The sequence below is a fragment of the Bos mutus genome, chromosome 7 (genome assembly GCF_027580195.1).
Source record: "Bos mutus isolate GX-2022 chromosome 7, NWIPB_WYAK_1.1, whole genome shotgun sequence".
Classification (NCBI taxonomy): Eukaryota; Metazoa; Chordata; class Mammalia; order Artiodactyla; family Bovidae; genus Bos; species Bos mutus.
Genome location: NC_091623.1, coordinates 98,582,661 through 98,605,141, shown reverse-complemented (window position 1 = coordinate 98,605,141; position 22,481 = coordinate 98,582,661). Strand labels below are relative to the sequence as shown.

At 41.6% G+C, this 22,481-nt stretch overlaps 1 protein-coding gene and 1 non-coding gene across 4 annotated transcripts in view; one reads left to right on the top strand and one right to left on the bottom strand.

The window, feature by feature from the left end:
- The window catches only part of JAKMIP2 (janus kinase and microtubule interacting protein 2), a 190,536-nt gene that overhangs the window by 119,886 nt on the left and 48,169 nt on the right, over positions 1–22,481 (top strand). For all 3 annotated transcript variants that reach the window (XM_070374897.1, XM_070374895.1, XM_070374896.1), the window contains exons 2-5: positions 2,929–3,204; positions 15,472–15,969; positions 19,423–19,632; positions 21,455–21,553. In XM_070374897.1, coding sequence (XP_070230998.1) covers positions 3,076–3,204; positions 15,472–15,969; positions 19,423–19,632; positions 21,455–21,553 — 936 coding nt within the window. In that variant the 5' untranslated portion in view covers positions 2,929–3,075. The remainder of the gene's footprint in view (positions 1–2,928; positions 3,205–15,471; positions 15,970–19,422; positions 19,633–21,454; positions 21,554–22,481) is intronic.
- On the bottom strand, positions 6,652–6,723 carry TRNAG-ACC (transfer RNA glycine (anticodon ACC)). Its single transcript has one exon. It is a non-coding gene; the product is annotated as a tRNA-Gly (tRNA).

The following is a 22,481-nucleotide window of genomic DNA, read 5'->3' as shown; positions in this document are numbered from 1 at the left end:
AGTGAGTTGTCACTTCCCCCTCCAGGGGATCTTCCTGACCCAGGAATTGAACCCACATCTCCTGAGGCTCCTGTGTTGTCAGGTGGATTCTTTACAACTGAGCCACCTGGGTAGCCCCCATTTGAGTATCTCCAATTGGAAAAGCCCATTCTTGGCTCAGGGAATCTGGAGGGGTGATCATCTGGCTTCCAAAAGTTGGGACATCTACTGGGCTAAGGCATAGCTGAAGAGGGCTAGCTCTAAAGAGAAGAGTCCCAAGCCCACACAATATACATTCACTCCAACACATACCATGGAGTCGACCACGGTGGAAAGTACTGGAAGACCCATCGCAGTGATGTCTGCAGGTAGCACAATAGTGAGAGGAAATTAAGGATCATTGAGGTCAGAATTCTTGAGGTTATGTTGAAAAGGTTAACAGAGTATGATTTCATTCAGGCACAAGGGAGAGACCCCTCCAACTGATGATGGTAAACAAACTAACCGATAAATCTCAATCACTTTAAGCTTCAAGACAAGACATGTTTGTGGGACGTACCTGTATTTCACTTACCCTTTTAACCTACATAAAGCCATTTTGAAATGGCTCATTCCTTTTAAAGTTGATATATACCTCCACAGCCCTTATAGGCTTCCTTAGCTTTGCTCATCCTTTGGTAGATAGTCCCATTATTAAATTCTCAGTTGAACAGGACTACCTTTTTCTGCTGCAGCTCTAACTAATGGAGCCAATCAACTGTGAGCTCCTCCAGGGCTATATGATATATCTCTGAGCCCTCAGGACTGTTTACTGTAGCAGGTAAATTGTAGATGCTAATAAAGGTTTGTTTGCATTGGGGAAAAAAGAGAAAATGAAAAGCCTATTCTTCATTCAAGACAACAATATGGTTAGGAAGCTTTTCCCAAATGGCTTTTCCCTGTGTTGTGACAGCACTATAAAGGTCTGATAGAAGTTGACTATAAAGTGAGTCATATTTTATAGGTAAAACAAACCAGACTTCCTAGTGGACTGGATAGGGTATATAGAGGATAAAAAAAGAAAGGATGACTTCTAAGCTAAGATCTGTAACAACTGGGCATGTGATTGTGCCATTTATTGATATGGGAAAACTTGGGGAGGATAAGGTTTTTGAGGGACTAGTTAAAAAAAGACATCTGTATTTGTTTGGTTAGGTTTGAGATACCAATAGGATATCCAGGTGGATTTGGTAGAAGGAGTTGAATATATAAGTCTGGGGTTTGGGGAATGGTCAGGGCTATGAATATAACACAGGGGGTCATAAAACCTATAGGTGGGACCAGTAGAGATAACCTGGACAAAGCCTGGGGGACCAGCAACATCTAGAGAACAAACTAGAGGAGATACCTGTTAACTGTATATATGGGAGTTTTCTCACCCAAAACCTGCTTGGAGTTAAGTACTATCTTACTTATCTTTGTGCCTAGTGGTATTTGTCATACAAATTTTCAATAAATGCTTGTTGAATTCATTTCAATTCTAGAAACAAAGAATTGTAACCACTTAGAAGTCTCTCAGCCATAAACTTTAATGATTTTGCAACATTTGCAAAATAAGCATGAAGGAGCACTCCAACATCTAGCCTAGATGTTGGAGTGGTGGACAATATGGTGGACAGTTCCATGACTGCTGGCAACAGACTGATCTAACTTCCTAACCTTTCCCTATCCCCTTTCCCTAGAGACAGTCTCTAAAAGACATGGCCCCAGTGGTCATGGGTGGATGGCAGAAAGCCCAGGATCCCAGCACGGTCCTCAAGGCTGAATAGCAGGGGTCTCAACAGAGCAGCAGCTACTGGAACATATGGATCATCAGTAGGAATTCCGCTTAGTTCTAGAGATACAAAACTCTCAATTTTCTGAAAGGTTGCATGGGAAACTCTCTATCATCTTCTTTATCTAGTCATGATTTTTGCACTGACTTTAACAGTTTAGGATTTATATTTTTCTTACCTCCTTGTTCCTATGACACATTTAAAGATTTGTAAATCAAGAGACATCTTTTTTTTTTTTTTTTTTTTTTTTTGTCTTCTCACTGCTGTTCTGATTGGGTCTACATCATCCTTCACCTTGGAAGTTTAGTGGCCTCCCTTCCTCATTCTCTCCCTACTATGCCACCAGAACAACCACACCAAAGCACTGCTCTGTTAGGGCACCTACCTGCCAAGAGCTTCAATAGCCAGCTTCCTTGTTACCTACTGAGGGAAAAATAATTCCAAAATTCTAAGGATGGCATCCCAGATCATCACATAGGGGACTTCCTTTCACAAAACTGAATTAAATAGCTAATATGTCCAGTCCCTGAGATGCATTCTGAGAAGCAAGTTGTAAATATGAACAACACATTCCTGCCCTCACAAAGCTTACAGACTCATGGAGGTGACCACACTTAAAAAACAGGGATCTGTATTTACCTGGAGTGGGGTGGGTTGGGGTGGGGGCTTCCAGGAGGAACTGACTTACCAGCTAAGACCTGAGGGTTGGTCAGACTAAACTGTGTGGCAGCATGTGAGGCTGAGGACCGTGTGAGGAGGCAGGGCAGAGATGGGGGGAAATGAAAAGTCCTTATGGGAAGAGAGAAAGAATCAGAAAATTAAAAGACACTCTCTATGCCCAGGATATGTGAGTGATGTGGAGGAAGTAAGGCTAGGAGAATGGGCAGGTTCGGGTGTAAAGAGCGCTCTGAGATGTGAAAGATACACTTGTGTATGGACTCATAGGTCTTTGAAGGATTTTAAGCAGGGCACTGACATGACCAGACTAGCCCATTGGGAAGACAGCCCTAAATTCATGTGCCAAGTGGTCGGCAGCCCTTAGGAGGGGGCTCTCGCAGGCAGCTCAGGCTGAGTGCCTGACGGGTACGCGGCCAGGTCTCGGTCGTGGCAGTAACTACTGTCTCTGCCTCCCCAGGGCTTCCAGGGCAGTGGCTGAGGAGACCTTCCCGAGGGGCAACACGCAGTAGCTGCTGAGCCATCGCACCCAGGAGAAGCCGCAGGAACATGGCAGCCCCTGCTTGAGAGGAATTCAACACCAACAGACTCCATTCAGAAAGGAATAATGTCCAAGAAAGGGCGAAATAAGGGCGAGAAGCCCGAGGCGCTCATTGTCGCCCTTCAAGCTGCCAACGAAGACCTCAGGACCAAGCTCACAGACATCCAGATAGAGCTGCATCAGGAGAAGTCCAAGGTGAGTGGGGTTTCCTGAGGCCCGCCTGCCGCCCTGCCTCAGTGGGCTCTTGTCTGCTGGTTGCCAGAGGGGGCAACAACCCCTGCACTTGGGGAGATTCCCTGTGTGTGGCAGAAGGGATTGAGCACAGGATACACACAAAATGAGAAAACCCTGCTCATGAGCTCTGCCTGCCCAGGAAGCCAGATGTAAAAATTGAGAGCATACTCCCCACCACCACCACCTCTGGACAAATGAATAAGCATGTGGCCTTGATGGGTCCCACCCTTGCCTTCTGTAGTCATTCCCCCGAGGCATTTAGAGATATCTTTGTAAAGCATGTCCATCATGTCATTCCACTGCTCAGAACCCTGCAAGGCTGCCCACCTCTCTCAGTCACAGGACTTCCCCCACCACGTCAGGACCTCCCCGCTCCAGCTCTCCATCATCTGACTCATCTCCCACCACTGCTGTCCCCAGATCACTCTGCTCCAGCCTCTTCACTGAACCAGGGGACACACGCCCATCACATTTGGGCCTTTGCCCTTCTTCTTCTCCAGCCAGCGGCATGCTCCTTCCACACTTCCTGCAAGTGTCTTCTCTAGTCAAGCATCTGACTACAATCTCCAAAACAGAGCACTTCCTGGGTCCACACACTCCCTAAAGCCTGCCTTTTCCTGGTTCATCTCAGCGCAGTTTTTGTATTTATATGTTGACTTGTTTAATGCTTCTCTCCCCCAAGTCAAGTGTAATCTCTGTGACAGCAGTCTCACTTACCTCTCTATCAGTGGAGCTTAAATAAATGTCCAGGACTGAAAAGCTCAACATATATTTGTTGAATGAGTAGATGAATGACTGAAATGTGATTTCTATCCTTATACCTTACTATTATCCTGTAGAGCTGGGAGGAGGTTTAAATTAGACACGTACATAAAGGAGTGATGAGGAGTATATGAGAAAATTCATGTCAGATGCTCAGAGAGCTGCCTGGTACATAATAAATTATGAAAAAAAATTCATAGTAATATCCCTTCCATATCTGGTATGCTTGAGTCAGTTGCTAATTAGACTTAGGGAAGTTTCTTTGCTTCTGAGTCTCATCCATTAAGTGAATATGCTAATGCTTCTCTTATTAGAGCGGTATTGATATCAAACAGAGTCATGGACAGGAAATCATTTTGAAATACGTGACAGGCGTAAGACATTTTGCAAAGTAGAGACAATCATGTCAGTGTAAAATTGCCTTAAAGAGATAACTGTGTGCAGTAAGGAAATGTTCTTAATCAAGTCACAAACAACATATATCCTTACTCTTTTTTACTGCCTCTTCTTCCTTGACTTTACCATTACATTTTAATTAGTTCTTTTCTCCCAGATGTATTTCTCCTGGTTTGAACAATAATAAAGCTTGGATTGGCCAAAGCTCCTGGCCCCCTGTCTCAGTTAAGCCTTGACCTTGGATAAGCAGGCCCCAGTGTAAAGTTTATGAAGGGTATTTTTCACTTTCCATAAAGTTAACAAGAAGGTGGTGTCATAAAACAAAACAAAAACAAAGTCAAAAATGTTTGTGTAAGAGTCAGAAAAGCAGAATATTGCCTTTCTGTCTCCCCAGGGACAAATTTTAATTTCTCAGTGTGTCGATCTGTAATTCAGATGACTGAGTCTGTTTCTCCATATCCTTGTCTCTCAAGCATCACTGGAAATTAGAATAACCGGAGGGAACTTATTAAAAATTGAGATCCCTGGGCCCAGAGTCCAAAGATTCTGATAAAGTAGGAGTGATGAGGCTCAGGACTGCAATTCCAGCACACGGTCCAGACAGTCCCCGTGGAGGTGGTTCTTTGACTTTGTGTTAACGAACACTCCACCCCGCAATTCCTTCCAGGTCGACAAGCTATGAACATTTCATTGGTTTTAACTTTCCCTGGGGCAACGTAGCATTTCAAGGGAGGCAGGCTGCTTCAATTGTAGTAACAGCAGGATGACAAACTACCTTCATGGGAAGAAGGCTCTCCGTCTGGGTACTGGGAACCATAACCTGCCCCTGGTTTGCAGAGAGCAAGCTCATGAGATTTTAAAGAGGCGGAGGCCCTGCAGATCCCAACCCTGCCATTTCCCATATGTGCTAGCCTTTTAAAAGGGGTAACTCTTGACTGTGGACAGAGCTGTTTATCTTGCCTGTTTATCCAGGGCTGGGCACTGGTGTCTAAGCCAGCAGTCAGGGGTCATCTCTCTTTCTGACAAGAGACCAGAAGCCAGGCTCTGAAATGAAAGCACTGCCCTTGTCGTCCACCCTCTGCCCCTCCCCCAGACTCCCTCTCCATGACAGTTAATTAGAATCCTAGCACAGGGGCGACAGCAAAGCCTCACCGCCTGTCAGCAGCATTCCCCAAAGAGCAAAGGGAATTTAGAGGGCAAACAAGTCATAAAGCAGTTTTATTAAAATAAATACCAAAGATTGTGTTACCAAAGGCCCAGGCTCTGAGAGAGAGAACATGAACAATGCCGACATGTGAATTCACAGTCTCAGTTTGACTGCAAGGCTAGGATAACAATTTAACCTCAGGGGAAAGGACTAGTTAAAGAGTGGAAACCTTTGGAGTGATGGGATATTATTCATTTTTCCAGAAAGACAAATCATCCCATTGATATTTGCAGAGAATATTGCAGATAGAGCAGGGTCACAAATGCTGGACTCTATTGACTGTTTACCACCTGTCACACATGGTAAAAACTGCGTTTCCTCCTCACATAATCCCAGCTCTTTCCCTTAGCACCTGAGTGACCCTGTGCAGGTTATGAAATACCTGTGTATTCCTTTGTCACATGGGGTAATAGTCGTGTTTACTTCCTAAGTTATGTGTGTGTGTTTTTTGAGCAGATATTATCAGATACGTTGTGTTATAATTCACTTATCACATTTCACCCTCACTACCATTCTCTGAGGTGGGCACCGTCATTATCCACATTTTACAAATGCAGAAACCGAGGCTCAGTGAGATAAAGCAGGTCACTCAGAGCCACATGCTTGTTGGTGACGGGGCTGGGTCTTCAACTCCCCTCCCCTCTCCTCCCACGTCTGTGCTCTTTTTCCAAATGTTTTCCCCAGTCTTACTGAGATGTAATTGATGTACAATATTGTGTTCATTTTATGTTTGCAACATAATGATTTGATATATGTATAAATTGTGAAATGATTGTCACAATAAGTTTAGTCAATAGCCATCACCTCACAGAGTTGCAAAGTTTTTGTTCTTGTGATGGAAGTGAAAGTGACAGACTCTCAGTCGTGTCCGACTCTTTGTGACCCCGTGGACTACACAGTCCATGGAATTCTCCAGGCCAGAATACTGGAGTGGGTAGCCTTTCCCTTCACCAGGGGATCTTCCCAAGCCAGGGATTGAACCCAGGTCTCCCGCTTTGCGGGCAGATTCTTTACCAGCTGAGCCATAAGGGAAGCCCTGAAGATGGAGATACTGGGGATTGAACCCAGGGTCTCGTGCATGGTAAGCATGTGCTCTGCCACTGAGCTATACCCCCAGCTGCTGTGATGAGAACTGTTAAGATATACTCTTTTTGCAATCTTCAAATATTGTTAAGAGGACTGTTAACTGTAATCATCATGCTGTATATTACATCCTCAGAACTTACCGTGTAACTGGAAGTTTGTACCTTTTAACTGCCTTAACCATCTCCTAACCATTCTGCCTCTGGTAACCACCAATCCATTCCCTATATCTATGAGCTCTACTTTTTTTTTTTTTTAATTCCGCATATAAGTGTGATCATACAGTGTTTGTCTTTATCTGGCTTATTTCACTTGGCATAATGTTGCAAATGACAGAATTTCCTTCCTTTCTATGGCTGAATATTTCACTGTGTGTGCATAGGAGGTGATAGATCACATTTTCTGTATCCATTTATTCATCAGTGGGCATTTAGGTTGTTTACATGTTTTGCAGAGCCAGTGCTATACTTAAAACATGTGAATGTCTGGAAAATACTGAAAACCATAGGCAGAGGAAGAGACAATGTCAGAACTTTTCTTTATACTATTATGCAAATTTCAAATGGAGAAATGAAGTGTGTGTGTGTGTGTTGGGGGAGGGGGCGGATATGCCCCTCTCCTTCTCCCATAGATGCCTGCATTTCCACTGCAGGGAAATGAAACTAAAATATTAGACACGGCCAACTTCTGGTGAGTAGAAATTATCTGAAAGATTTGTAATGCACTGATAGGAAAAAACATGGAGATATGTAGGTCATTTTGACTGGACTCTGATCATAGGGGCCAAAAGGATGTAACTATGGGGCCTGTGGTGGAGAGGAAAGAACACAGGTGGGGTCTCTCTGCTGGATGACCCTTCTTGGCCTGCATTTGTGCATCTGTAAAATGAGCAGATTATGGATAACATAAAAGAGCTAAGGTCCTTTCAAAATAGTCGAGATTAGTCAGGAAAGGAATCTGCTCTAGCTCTTCAGGGCCCTTCCCTGATCACCAAGTTACATGACACTGTCCCTTCATTCCATGTACTCTATCTAGCACATCGCCCTGTGGCGCTTTAATCACAGGACTCTGTACTTATGAAGAAAGTGAAAGTCTGAAACTTACGTCTGCAGTTACTTTATTTGCTTGTTTCTTGCCTGCTATGCGTGCTCTAATGAAATCTATGCTTCCATGTCTGCTTCAGGGACCCCTAAGTAAGGGATCCCCAGTGTTCACAGTGCTGCCCGACATGTAGGAGACATGTCCTACTTGTTGAGTGAATTATCATGATTGTTTTTAAAACATTCCCCAAAACCCCATGGCATAAGTACAATATAGTATTGATTGAGGCGGGCCACCCCAGGCTTGGGTGGAGGAAATATTTCCACCAGGTCTGTCTTTCTTGGACCAGCACTGAGCCATTAAGCCATGGTATTTTCCTGTGTGTCTCCTCCGTGGACACTGATCTGCTGCCCGGGGTGTGTAAGCACACCAGGGATTGCTGTGAGATGTGAAATCCACCCACCCAGTTCCCCAGGGTTTCATTCTGTCCCGCAGAGGCAGACTACAGCTACAGTGAAGCCCACAGGCACAGAGGGGATGAAGCAGGAGCAGAGGATAGGCCTCTAAGGGTCAAGTCTGCAGGGTGGCAGGCCTGGGATGCTTGCTTTGGGCAGAGTCAGCTCCAGAAAGGAGTTTCCACCCTTAGAACAGCCCTTTAGACTGCAAAGCAGTCCTCACTGAGAGCCTGGGACAAAGGCAGCATCTGATTACTTTCTGATTTCACTGAGAAAGAACACAAGTTCTATGTAATTCCTTTGCTCCCAGTGACACAGCTAGAGGAGGAGCCAAAACGGGAATTCCCATCTTCTCTAAGGCTGTGGTCAAGGTGGTGCTTTCTTACTCCACTGCCCTCTGTTGCCTCCAGGGTGCTCTCCAAAAACCAGCCAACCTTCTCTCTCCTCAGGCTAGTACTCTAGAGTTTGCAGGTTCAGGGCCCACACTGGGCATCCAGTACTTCTTGCTTTCTGCAAATTTAGTTTTGTTTTCAGGAAACCTAAGTAACTAAAAGCAGCAAATGAAAAGAGAGAAGCTTTTATTACTTCCCCAGGTTGTATAAAATCTCCCTTATGCTGTGTTGTGCTTAGTTGCTCGGTTGTATCCAACTCTTTGCGATCCCATGGATTGCAGCCCGCCAGGCTCCTCTGTCCTTCAGGATTCTCCAGGCAAGAATACTGGAATAGGTTGCCATGCACTCCTACAGGGGATCTTCCCAACCCAGGGATCGAACCCAGGTCTCCCACATTGCATGCGGATCCTACCAACTGAGCCACCATAGAGCCCAAGGATACTGGTGTGGGTAGCCTATCCCTTCTCCAGGGGATCTTCCCAACCCAGGAATCAAACTGGGAACTCCTGCATTGCAGGAGGATTCTTTACCAGCTGAGCTACCAGAGAAGCCCTTATGAGCCCCATTCCTATGGAGGCAGCCTTTCCCTCTTCCCATCTCCTTTTGGAGAATTACTTAGTGCCCATGAAAACCCCTGCCAGCCCTGTGCGTTTAGATCTCTGGCTACATCTGATGCAGATAATCCAAGCTGAACCTTTTCCTGGCTTGTCTTTTCTTGATAACCTCTCAACCCTCCTTACCCTTAATAGGCAAGTCCAATGTTTAATCCTAGATTTCTAAGATCACATTAAAGCTCAAACATCACCCTCTTAACAGAATTTACAGTGGCATTTTTCAAAGGCAAAACTAGAATTAGGACAAAAGAAGAAAATATTATGGGAAGCCTGGGAAGCTAGTCATGAATTTTCTTCCTTCTATCATAGCAGAAGCAGGATTAAATTGTCCTAATGATTTTTTTTTTTTTAACCTCTGGGGTAAAAGGGATATAGGAAGTCTTTTATTCAAATCTCTGTTCAGTGCTCACCCTCTGGCCCTGTCCCACCCTACCCCCTATAACTTCTTTGTATACATTAAGCAGTGTCTTCCAAGTTAAGATGAGATGTCACCAAGAAACTCAGGACATCTTGAGGAAACCCAATTTTATCTTTGAACATCTCTATTAGGAACATAGTTACTAAGGTCTTATAATGTAATAATAGTAGCGCTCATCTTACCACCATAATATGGGTATTTAGGTTTATGTTCTTCCTGGTATTAGTATACATTGCATGATAAAATATTAATGTGCAATAATGCTCATCAAATTAATATTTAATATCTACCATGTATTCAGTTCAGTTCAGTTCAGTCACTCAGTCGTGCCCAACTCTTTGCGACCCCATGAATCGCAGCACGCCTGGCCTCCATGTCCATCACCAACTCCCTGAGTTCACTGAGACTCATGTCCATTGAGTCAGTGATGCCAGCCAGCCATCTTATCCTCTGTCGTCCCCTTCTCGTCCTGCCCCCAATCCCTCCCAGCATCAGAGTCTTTTCCAATGAGTCAACTCTTTGCATGAGGTGGCCAAAGTACTGGACTTTCAGCTTTAGCATCATTCCTTCCAAAGAAATCCCAGGGCTGATCTCCTTCAGAATGGACTGGTTGGATCTCCTTGCAGTCCAAGGGACTCTCAAGAGTCTTCTCCAACACTACAGTTCAAAAGCATCAATTCTTCAGCTCTCAGCTTTCTTCACAGTCCAACTCTCACATCCATACATGACCACTGGAAAAACCATAGCCTTGACTAGACGGACCTTTGTTGGCAAAGTAATTTCTCTGCTTTTGAATATGCTATCTAGGTTGGTCATAATTTTTCTTCCAAGGAGTAAGCATATTAATAATTATTAATTGCCCATGTGTTCTAGCCTATCCAAAGGACTTTGCTGGATTATGGAAGTCAGTCCTTTCAACAATCAAATGAGAAAGATATCGCCAATCCTAGTTAACACATGAGTAAACAGAGGCTGAGTCTGGGGCCCCAGCTTGCCAAAGCTTTCAGAGCAAACTAGGAGATCTGAGATCTACCCTGACCTGGCTCCTGGCCCACCTGGACCCTGATCAGCCTTCTTTATGTTGTGTGTTGATAGGTGTAAAGCCTTTAAAAAAGTGCCTAATTAATACATAGTAAGTTAAGCCCCCGATAAATGCCTACTATTTTTTGTGATGGAGCTGAAATTTTTGTCCATATAACATTTCCACAAGTAAAAATTCATTATCCCTTCAATCAACTAATTAATTTTTACCTTTCAAAATATTATCTTCACATTTTTTCATATTACTCAGAGGTAGTTCTTCATTTTTTAGTATACTCATTTTCATAATTTACATTAAGTTTTTTTTTACATTAAAATATTAAAATCTATTTCTTAGTGGTACAATCTAAGCTATAAATAATTTTCAGAAAATGTTTTTACTACAAAATTTTTATTGGCTCTTTTTTCCTTCCAGATGTCAGTCACATTCTTTGTATCTCCTTCATAGTGAAACTCTTTTCAAGTTAAAAAAAAAAACAAAACACCATACCTAGAAATACTGCCAAAAACGACAGTTTCCATGACAACCAAATAAATAGACATTAAAAAGTGCCAAAAATAATTCAATATCTTTTCTTTTTTTCGAATTCTGTGCTTTCCTTTAAGTGATGGACGAAAATGCCAGTGTGTGTTCCTATTTGTTTTGTCTTCATGCTGGAGTATATTTTCCATACACCTGTATTTTCACTTTTTTTTTTTCTTTTTCATTCATCTCTTCTCCAGTCTACACATAAAAGATTAGTGTTATAACTTGAGAGAAATTACAGAATCACAAACTTGTACAATCTAATACACCTGCAGAGAACTTCACATAAATAATTTCAGATCATGAGTATTTCCTCTTATATCCAATATAATATTACCTTACAGTTTACAGTACTTTACAATTTAAGCTACTTTCCCATTCATTATCTAATTTAATCCTAAAAATATCTCTTTTACAGGTATTTTTTAAAGTGTAATCAAAGATCCTCAGGATAAAGCAACTTTCTTAAAGACAGTTGATGGTGAAATCAAAATACAAACCCAGAATTCATCACCCTTTATCCATTTTTACTACAGCTTTTCATTGTTTTAGGAAGAGCTGCTAAAATTCCCCTAGTAACTCATTACCTATCTGCTCTTATGGTCATGATACTGTTCCAAATGCCTAAGGAACGTAAATACATCCTGCTGAAATTGAAGATGATCAATTTCATCTTCAATTGAAGATGATAATTTCCTATCACTTGAGTTAATTTCCCCAAGGTAAATTAGATGGAAGGTAAATTATCAGAGATTCTAACTCAGTGAAAAATAAGGCCCCTCTTTTCAAAAATTACATTATATAAAAGAAGAATCAGCAAACATTTCTGTGAAGTACAGAATAGTAAATGTTTTAGGTTTTGTGGGCCAGAGAGGTTCTGTGAAACTACTCAGCTTCATTATAGCATGAAAGCAGCCATAGGCAACATGGAAATGGATGGGCCTGGCTGTGTGCCAATAAAACTTTATTCACAAAGGGGGAGGGGGCGGGAAAGATTTGGCTCATGGGGTACTGTTTGCTCACTCATAGTCTAGAAAGTCCTTCAGTTCATGTAAAAAAAAAAATGGAAGTAAGATTTAGGCTGCCATTACTGAACATTGGGAGAAATATCAAACAGAACACAGGCAGACATTATATGTTGGGGGTATTTTTCTTTTATTGTTTTATACAGGGAAGGGATGGATGAGGGCTACCCTGGGTAACAGTGCAAGCCCATGTTCTCTAAAATGTGTGACAGGATATATTATTCCTGCCTCTGGTTACGAGGCCAGCCAGGGAAACATACCGGCTTACATTCTTTAATTTCACACATGTTCTTTGTCTTCTGTGTTGTGCTGACAACCACTGGGTAGACAGATGAACAAGGCTCACTGGCAGCCTTCTAGGAGTTTCCAATTGAGGTGGGGTAGGAGAGGAGATGGTGAGGACAGACAAGTGCGCAAAAAAAAAAAACCAGCATAAAGAAAAATGTGGAAGAGACTGGCAAGGAGGTGTCAGCAAACTGCACTGAGAAGACAAATGCAGGAGAGATGAGCTTGGTCCTGGGTGATCAGGGTGATATGACCAGAGAGGGTAGCATCTAGCTGGGTCAGGAGGAATGAGAGGACCCCAAAAGGAACTGAGTGAAGGGCAGATCAGGAAGAAGAAACTTAGGCAGGCACAGAGGTGTAGAGATTCAGGGTGTGTGCAGAAAATAGAATACTGCCCTATGCCTGAGATGGCGAATGAGGAGTTCAAATGGGGCTGAAAGTCCAACCAAGTCATCTGAGAGCTGAAAGGGGCAGCTGAAGTGTTGGGATTCTATTCCCCAACAGGAAGAAGCCCTGGCACATAGATCATAACAGGATTTTGCTAAGACAATGTCAGCAGCAGTGTGACGAAAGCTCTATTCGTTAAATGAACCTCCAAGAACTCTGAAGTAATGCTATCCAAAAGAAATATAATGCAAGCCACAAATCCAAGCCACATATGTGATTTTAAAACTTCTTGTAACTACAATTTTAAAAAGTAAAAATAAGCCAAATTAATTGTAATAGTATACTTTATTTTACCTAATTTATCCAAAATACTATATATAGTTTTGGACTTTCCTGGCAGTCCATTGTTTAAGACTCCACACTTCCAATGCAGGGAGCATGGGTTTGATCCCTGCTTGAGGAAGATCCCACATGCCACAAGGCCAAAAAACTTCAAAATATTATAGTTTCAACCAATATAAAAATTATTAATGATATATTATTATTTACCTCATACTAAGTCTTAGAAATGGGATGAGTATTTTATACCTGGGGCCAGGCTCAGTTTAGACTTTGCAGTATCACAAGTGCTCGCTGTGGCTAGTGGCCACCATGTGGGATAGCGCTGCTCTAGAATGTATCCGCTAACAGACACTTGGGAGGGGACCTGGGCTGGGCTGGAGGCAAGACCCGAGAATAGTTGTTTGGGGGTGCTTGGCTGTTTATTTCGCCAAATCTCCTTGTGTCCTGAGTCCTTTTAGAATAACCTACATGGGAATAATTGTTGTACCTTTAAAATCAAATATTCATAGAATGCCATGTGGACTTAGAAAATCCTGTTCTAGCTAAAGGTAGGTAAACCATTAAGGTAAGTAAAATCTCAGACACTTTACGTCATAATTACAATTGTTTCAATAAAGAATTTGGATCTTACAATTTTTCAGCTGGAAAGGCTCAGCAATTATTTTACAAAATGGTCTAATTTTACAAATGGCAAAGACTCAGTATCACTCACCTAGATATTACTCCTGGGGCTGCCCAATTTTTCCCTTTTTCTAGGTTACTGCCTGTGTGTATATGTGTGCAAAAGACTGAGACAGAGGAACAAAGACAGGCAGCAGCAATGACAGTAGGAGGAGGACAGTACAGGAGCCTAGTGAGGTTTTTTTAAGTTACAGATACCAGGCCACACTCTTATCTACTAAATCAGGGACAAACTCACAGCCAAATTAAGGCAGTGCTATTGCTTATCTATAAAGACCTGTATTACCATTGGAAATAGTACAAAACACAGGAGAATTTTTTTTTCTCCTTGCAAGTAAAATGATTAGAAGCAATACTTTATTAAATTCCTCAGAGTGTTGACACAGATGGGGGAGAGAGGGAGATAAGAGTGCAGGTAGTGAAGAATGCAGACAGACACCCATGTAGCCGAAATAACAGCCACTGACCTCCTGTAGCAGAGAGGTCCTTGTACTGCAGGGGTTTTTGCTGGTGTGTGTGTATCTGTAAAAATTTGGGGTGGGGGGGTGAAACCAAGTTGCTGTAGTAAGGAAGGTGAAGTTGAGGACATATCAACCATCTTCATTCCTCACTTCCCCTTTAGCAGCAGTTAACTTCTCTTCAAAAAAAAGAAGAAAAAGGGAAATGTTTTATGCTATCACTTTAGGCACCAGTTTTTCAGTCTGATCAAAATGTTGAACTATGGACTGTCCTGGGCGTCCTGGGACATGCACAGTTAACAGTTTAGACCTCACTAGGGATGTGTAGTCTAGAATGATCTCAAGATGATCTATTTTGAACTCCTCACCAAGATGAAAAACATTAGAGCACAATTTCCTAATTTTAATGTGTATGTCAGTTACCTGGGGATAGGTTAAACTGCAGGTTCTCATTCACAGATCTGGGATGGATCCCTGCATTTCTTATAAGCCTCTGGGTGATGCCTGTGCTGCTTGCCTGAAGACCACACAAAATAGTAAAGCCCCAGAACATCAAACATTTGTCTGAACAAAGTATTGGAAGCATCCTTGGGTATTTCCTCCTTTCACATAATGTGAAAGTTAAAGTGGCACAGACTTGTCCGACTCTTTCTGCCCCATGGACTGTACAGTCCATGGAATTCTCCAGGCCAGAATACTGGAGTGGGTAGCCTTTCCCTTCTCCAGGGGATCGTCCCAACCCTGGGATCAAACCCAGGTCTCCCGCATTGCCTGCAAAGTCTTTATCAGCTGAGCCACAGGGGAAGCCCAAGAATACTGGAGTGGGTAGCCTATCCCTTCTCCAAGGGATCTTCCCGACCCAGGAATCAAACCGGGGTCTCCTGCAGTGCAGGCAGATTCTTTACCAACTGAGCTATCATGGAAGCCCTCACATGCTGTCCTCCCTGCATAAAAAGGCCTGTGGTTTTCCGCGGGCACCCTCCCTCCTTCCACTGCGGGCTAGAATTTGAAAAGAGATGAGGCATTAGGAGATCGCAGGGATCTGAGCTGCTAATCATGCCTAGGAGCACATCTTTCTGATGAGGCTCACCTCTCTTCCTCCTTTCGCCTCTCAGGTATCTAAACTCGAGCGAGAGAAGACTCAAGAAGCCAAGAGGATCCGCGAGCTGGAGCAACGCAAGCACACGGTCCTGGTGACGGAACTCAAAGCCAAGCTCCACGAGGAGAAGATGAAGGAGCTGCAGGCCGTGCGGGAGAATCTCATCAAGCAGCATGAGCAGGAAATGGCCCGGACAGTGAAGGTGCGGGATGGCGAGATCCAGAGGCTCAAGTCAGCGCTGTGCGCGCTCCGGGACGGCAGCAGCGACAAAGTAAGGACAGCGCTCACCATCGAGGCCCGTGAGGAGGCCCGGAAACTGTTCGATGCCGAGCGCCTTAAGCTCTTACAGGAGATTGCGGACCTGAAAACGGCCAAGAAGCAGGTGGACGAGGCGCTGAGCAACATGATCCAAGCGGATAAAATCAAGGCTGGGGACCTCAGGAGTGAGCATCAGTCCCACCAGGAAGCCATCTCCAAGATCAAGTGGGAGTCGGAGCGGGATATTCGGAGGCTGGTTAGTAACCCAGGGCAGAACCGTTCTCTTTCCAGGCTTCAGGCAGCCGTGGGGCTTGCTTTTCCAGGTGTTTTTTCGTGAGTGGATTGCTAACAGTGCCCTCCTGTCTCGTGCTGTTCAAAATATAAGATAAGTCGATAGGTAAATAGGTGCGCCCAGGCCAAAATTGGCATTGTAAAAGGTAGAAGATTTTGAAGTCATCTTTCTCATAAAGATTGAATATTTCTAGCCTCACACGTATGGAGAGTTATCTATTTAATGGCTCTTGTTTCCTTGGGTGTATATGAAAATTTTCTGAATGATATACTCTAACAACATCGGCATGTTTTGTAGGCTTTCCATTTATAAAATGTTTTTACAGGGGCGGGGGGATTTTCTTTGGCTTTCAAGGTATCTGAAAATGGCAGCCACTGGGAACATACTGAGGGATTCACGTGTTTTCTCCCCAGGAACCGTGTCTGAAAGCAAGAAGCAGGGCTATAAAACCCCTGGTCATTTTACAAATAGATCTTCTTCCCCAGAGTAAATGGAGGCAATTCAAAATAAGGACCATTATAATTCTTAAATTGGTTGTCATTCCTACCTAGCTTACTTGCTATTACCAATTTCTAAGACTTACTTCAACCCCTACTGAGTTGAAGCTTTTTTTTTAATATGTATGACCAAAAGCCACATCAGTCTTTTCACTATGCTTAAAAGTAAATAGAATTACTGTGTGAAAGCTATAATGTTGCAGATTGACCTTGTCTTAGAAGAAGTGTTTATTTGCATCTGTATTCAGAATGTTTAGCATCAGTTATAGCTGGGTTATATATTATCAAATTATCACCTGTTCAAGTGTACTTTGTGCTTCTCTAAAAATATTTTCTTAGAAAAGAACTTAAAAAACACTTTCCTTCTTGTATCTGTTGATTCTAACCATTTATATTCTGAGAATTCTAATTATGTCCCTTGGACGATATCTCTAGGATTTCAATTTTATGTAAAAAGTGGTTATCAGAGGACATATTAGACAAAATTAAATATGTGATGTTCTTTGTACTGCAATACAGTGTGACTGTAAATGTTGCCTTTGCCAAACTTTGCAATTTTTTTATCCGCAATTCATGGTATTGTATTGGTTGACAATAAAGACCAAACGCAGTGCAGAAATATTGGTCCCTGCCCTGCCTTTGGTTTTTAAAACACCAGTGGCTGTTGAAGAAAGAATCAGGATGTGAACTCTGGAGTCAGCAGGTAGGTAAATGAAAAGGAAGCTTTACATTAAATGTTTTTGTTTGTCAATGGTTTCAATGTAAGTCTACAGATATATCCACCCATCCATGGGTATAATTTTTTTCATAACTTCTTTTCACTGGCACATTGCAGAGACAGACATGCTATCTCTCTGAGTAACAGTGTAAAATCTAGTTTCTCTGAATATTGGTTCAAAAATTCAGTGCAAACAGAAAAACAGGAAACTTTTTCAGTAATGCAGATGTACTTGTCTTCGTTTTTTCCTTCTAATCTTGTTCTTACGCCAACACCCAGTTCCATCTGTGGAACAGAAAGGAAGAGAAATGGGAGTGACCCTGTGTAGAAAATTTCCCCGGGGAATTCTGATATGTACCCTCTCCCTACTTAAGAACCAGGAATTTGGAAGATTTTCAGTATTCTGAAACCAGAGTCCATGATTCTAACCAGTGTGCAACTGAGACTCCTTGACACTAGTTACTTGATAGTCTACAGAAAACCACTTTGAGAAAATGCTGGAAGGATAATCTTGGCATAAGTATAGCACAGTGCCTAATAGCATGGGCCCGAGGGTCATAAGTCTGTATTTTAAATCAGGCTTCATCATTTATTAGCCATATGACCATGATCAAGCTCTTTACCCTTTGGGTCCTCAGTCATCACCTGAGAAGCGATGATAACAGAATTACATAATAGGATTGTTTTAAAATGAGATAAGATATGTAAGACCCTGAATGCATTGAATGTATTAAAAGATCAATAAATTTCAGTTATGATGATGAGAATGATTATATGGGTGTGATGAGGTGATTTCCCAGCAGGTTTATTTATGTAGAGTACATCAAAACCAACTAGGAACATGCAGATCTAGAGCTCTGGTAAACTGTAAATAAACCATGGATAACAGATCTAACAAATGAACATGCTACTTAGATAAGAATAACACTGATAAGAGTAACACTAGACTTGTCTCCTACAAGGAGATAAAAATAAAGACAATGCCTTTACTCCCAAATTAACAGGACAGTGTTTGATTACTTGCCAAGTTATCAGATGATATCCCAGGACCATGACCTCCCCAAAATGATCTAAAATTTAATCATGTGACTTGGAGGCAGTAGCTCACAAATAGTTACATGTGGGGAAATGTGATTGTATAACACAATTTCTGTCCCAAATATGTTCAAAAATGCATTTTGGTCTTAGGAACACAGCAAAGAAATATTTATACAAAGTGATTTGTTATGTGTAAGGAGACATTCTTATAAAGAGGAGAACAGCATAATATTATTTATATTAAATGTGTCTACTTGCCTACTCTATTTCCATTTTTAATATTCTCATAGAATATAATGAAATGAGAAGAAAGGCTTTACCCAAAGGCTATGCTTTCTTCAAAGATTGTTTATAGACAATAATTTCACTAGCCCTCACCCAGGGATGGCAGAAAGTTTTTGATCTGGTGGAAATCTGATCAACGGGTACTAAATACTTTTGGCCTTTAGTTGAGAAGTTTATCTGAGACCATGCTCAGACTTAACAATAAATATATCCCACAGATACAGGTGGGAAAACAGTGGCTAATATTGCTAGGTGTTTTCCATTCCTGTTCTTGTCCCAACCATGATTTTCTGATGGTAGTAATAAAATGGTTGCTAAGAACTAGCTGCTCTGGAAAATGGATAGGAATGAAAGGAGCTATATAATATGAACCATGGAAGGACAAATTCACCACCTGAATGCAAACATACTGGCCTTAGAAAATGATGAGGCTACTAGAAATACTGAAGCTTCTTCAGTTACAAATGAGCTGTTCATTGTTGTTACTGCTTTTTAAAAGGAATTCAAAGATCGTTCCCCCAAATAGGAAGTAACATCACACATTGTCCTGGGAGACATTGTAGTAGAATATTTAGTATCTGTCTTTAATTAACACTAATAATCTGTCTTTGAGTTAACTTTTGCTTTCTATAACCAACCAACCCAGACTATTTCAAACAATATACTGAATCACAGCATCTACACAGGATATACTAGAGAGAAAAAAATTACCCTCCTTGACACCAGTTTTACCTTATTCCTGAATTAAATATACTTGTCGTATTCATGATTCTTTTTTCCTGTTTCAATGAGCAGAAAGAAGTTAAGCTCATACCATTGTGAAGATGCATTTCTTTGCAGCATTGTTAAATAAAATGTCCTGGGTGTCATTTAATTCAGATGGATGAGATCAAAGCCAAGGACAGGATCATCTTTTCTCTGGAAAAGGAACTGGAGACCCAAACAGGCTATGTACAGAAGCTCCAGCTCCAGAAGGAGGCTTTGGATGAACAGCTCTTTCTGGTCAAGGAGGCTGAATGTAACATGAGCAGTCCGAAACGAGAAATACCAGGAAGGGCAGGAGACGGCTCTGAACACTGCAGCAGTCCAGTAAGTCTATTCAAGTTGAAGTTAAAGACTCAGGAGTCATCTTTTATTTAGTACCTAAGTTTTACTTTTCACTTAAGCTCTTTTCCTGTTTACTACAGAGAAATCAATTCTATCTCCTGCTATAAAACCAGGGAGTATCTTGGGAGCAGGGTTTTCTATCCTCATAGACAACAAAATGATCTGAACTGCTATTAGCTGATCACAAGAGAATTACAGATCTTTTAAAATTATTCATAGAATTTTACTAGCCAAATGATACCAGTCCATACATCAGTATTTTAAGAATCATCAATTAGATGAAAATACTTTGTTTCTTGCCAAGACTGGAATTTTCCCTTGTATGAACAATTGAGTTGGAAACTGGTAAAAATGGTTATCATGTACAGGGGTCAAAATGTATAACTGTGTAAAAGACTAAACCATTTGTAACCATCATCTGAAAACTTCAAGTCTGGTTGAGTTTGACACTTATTTTCCTGTATTTTCATCATTTTATATGAGAAATTATTTTTAGAAATTTAGTGATAGAAATCAGCTTGTATATAGTTTACTTTCATATCTTTTATCTCTCAAAGTATTTATCTGCTAAAAAGATAGCAATGTATTATTTAGGAACAAAGATAGATATTTCAAAGTATTGCTAATACTTAGAACTCAGTAATGAATAATTTATGGATATATATCCTAGTAGGTGGGAGAAAGAATACTGAACTAGATTTTAGCAGATGTAAGTTTTAGTTCTATCACTGACACTTACCTGCAGTATAGCAAAATTGTCAAGAGAATATGTTCTGAAGTCATACCCTTTAGTTTAAATTCTGGATCTGCCGTTTGTTGTGTGACTTTAGCAGATCCTTTGACAGCTCAGAGTTCCCTCATCTGTAAAACAGAGGCAATAGTGGTACTCTGCAGAGCTAGTCTGAGGTTAGGAGAAAAGATATGCAAAATGTTAAGCATAGTGTCTGGTGCATAGCATCTAATATATGCTAGTTATTGAGCTACTGATAGAGAACTTGAACAACTTAGACCTCCCTAAATCTTCTCAGTTCTGCAAAATCTTCCAGGATACTATGAATCTAGAGATATAATGTGTGTGGAACTGCTTTGTCAACAGTAGAGCACTATCAACATGTAAGATGATAATGGACATGTAAGTGTGTAATGGTCCTGTGGACTCTAGAGCACAGAATTAATCTATGATTGCTATGTGTGAAGTGATTCCATGTCTGTCACACCAGTGTGGAAGCCAGCTGATCTGGGCAAAATCTACCAGCAAAGTCTGTCCATTAATCTACTGTGTCTCATATATGGAGGTAATGCACTAGCCTTCTGAATCTGACCTTTTTCTCCAAAGGTACGCAGGAATTTGCAGATCCCATCCCTACCTCCTATTCTATACTCTCTTTGGCTAAATGTAATAACAGGACACCTATCTAACCTGTGGGAAGCACTGTGCAGCCATGACATAAGGGATGCTCCTTGAACCTCATGTAATCACAGCATGACCCTTATCTCACAGCTCACGGGTCTCATAAACTGATCCAGCTTTCTACCACTTTCTTTGTCAGGAGTCAGGGCCCCAGGGAGTATGTGCCACATAGAATTCATTTGCAGTTTCAACCAGGCGTGATCTTAAACCCAAGCAGTTAATTTGGGGGTTTGGAATAAGGTAAATATTTACTCTCTTCTGAGTAAGAGGACATTTTACTCTCAACTCATAAGCCAGATGAAAGGAACTAAGCCTATTACTTTTAAGAGCAGTATTCTAAAACTTTGTGAAAAGTTTTATTGAAGAAATTCCCATTTTAATTTTCTCGTGTAGGATTTGCGAAGAAATCAAAAGAGAATAGCTGAGTTGAATGCAACAATAAGAAAATTAGAAGACAGGAATACCTTGCTTGGAGATGAACGAAATGAATTGGTGAGTTCTAAGCAGAATTTTTACAAATTTTATTATTTTTTAGGCATTTTGTTATAGTAGTATGTCCACGTTCATTCGCTCAGTCATGTCCAACTCTTTGCAACCCCATAGCCTATAGCCCACCAGGTTGCTCTGTCCATAGAATTGTCCAGGCAAGAAGTCTGGAGTGGGTTGTCATTTCCTACTCCAGGGGATCTTCCTGACCCAGGGATCAAATCCTTGTCTCCTGCACCGGCAGGTGGATTCTTTACCACTGAGTCACCTGGAAAGCCCCTATAGTGGTATATGTGATGTTATAGTACAGAATAGTAAAGAAAAGTGCACAAATAATAAAGGTACAATTCAATAACTATGCCCAATGTGTAGTACTCATATAACTACTAGCCAGATGAATAAGTGGAAGACTACCAGCATCTCCAAACTTCCCCCTTCTTGAGACCTCTCTCAATCACCATCCTTCTAAAGTTAACCATGGTACTGAATTCTCTTACTATAGATGTCTATCGCCATTTTGTGTGTGTGTGTGTGTGTGTGTAATAAAGTTTTATTAAAGTATAAAGGAGATAGAGAAAGCTTCTGACATAGGCATCAGAAGGGGGCAGAAAGAATACCCACTTGCTAGTGTTAACAATGAAGTTATATAATCCAAAGAATATCTGGAGGTTGTAAAGACCTCATCAGACCTACTCCCGTAATTTACATTTTAAGATAACACTGTCCTCAGGCAAGATACATCCTTGTAAAGACCAGGTCTACTCCCATAATTAACATTTTAAGATAACAGAAGGTTGAATCCAAAGACTGTCCTTAGGCAGGATACATTATTGTTATATAATCCTAAGGAATGTGGAGAAAGAAAAAAAGTTTGTCCTTTCTTCCTCCTTGAGAATTCCAGACCCCTATCTCCTTGGGGACCCCTAGACTCCCT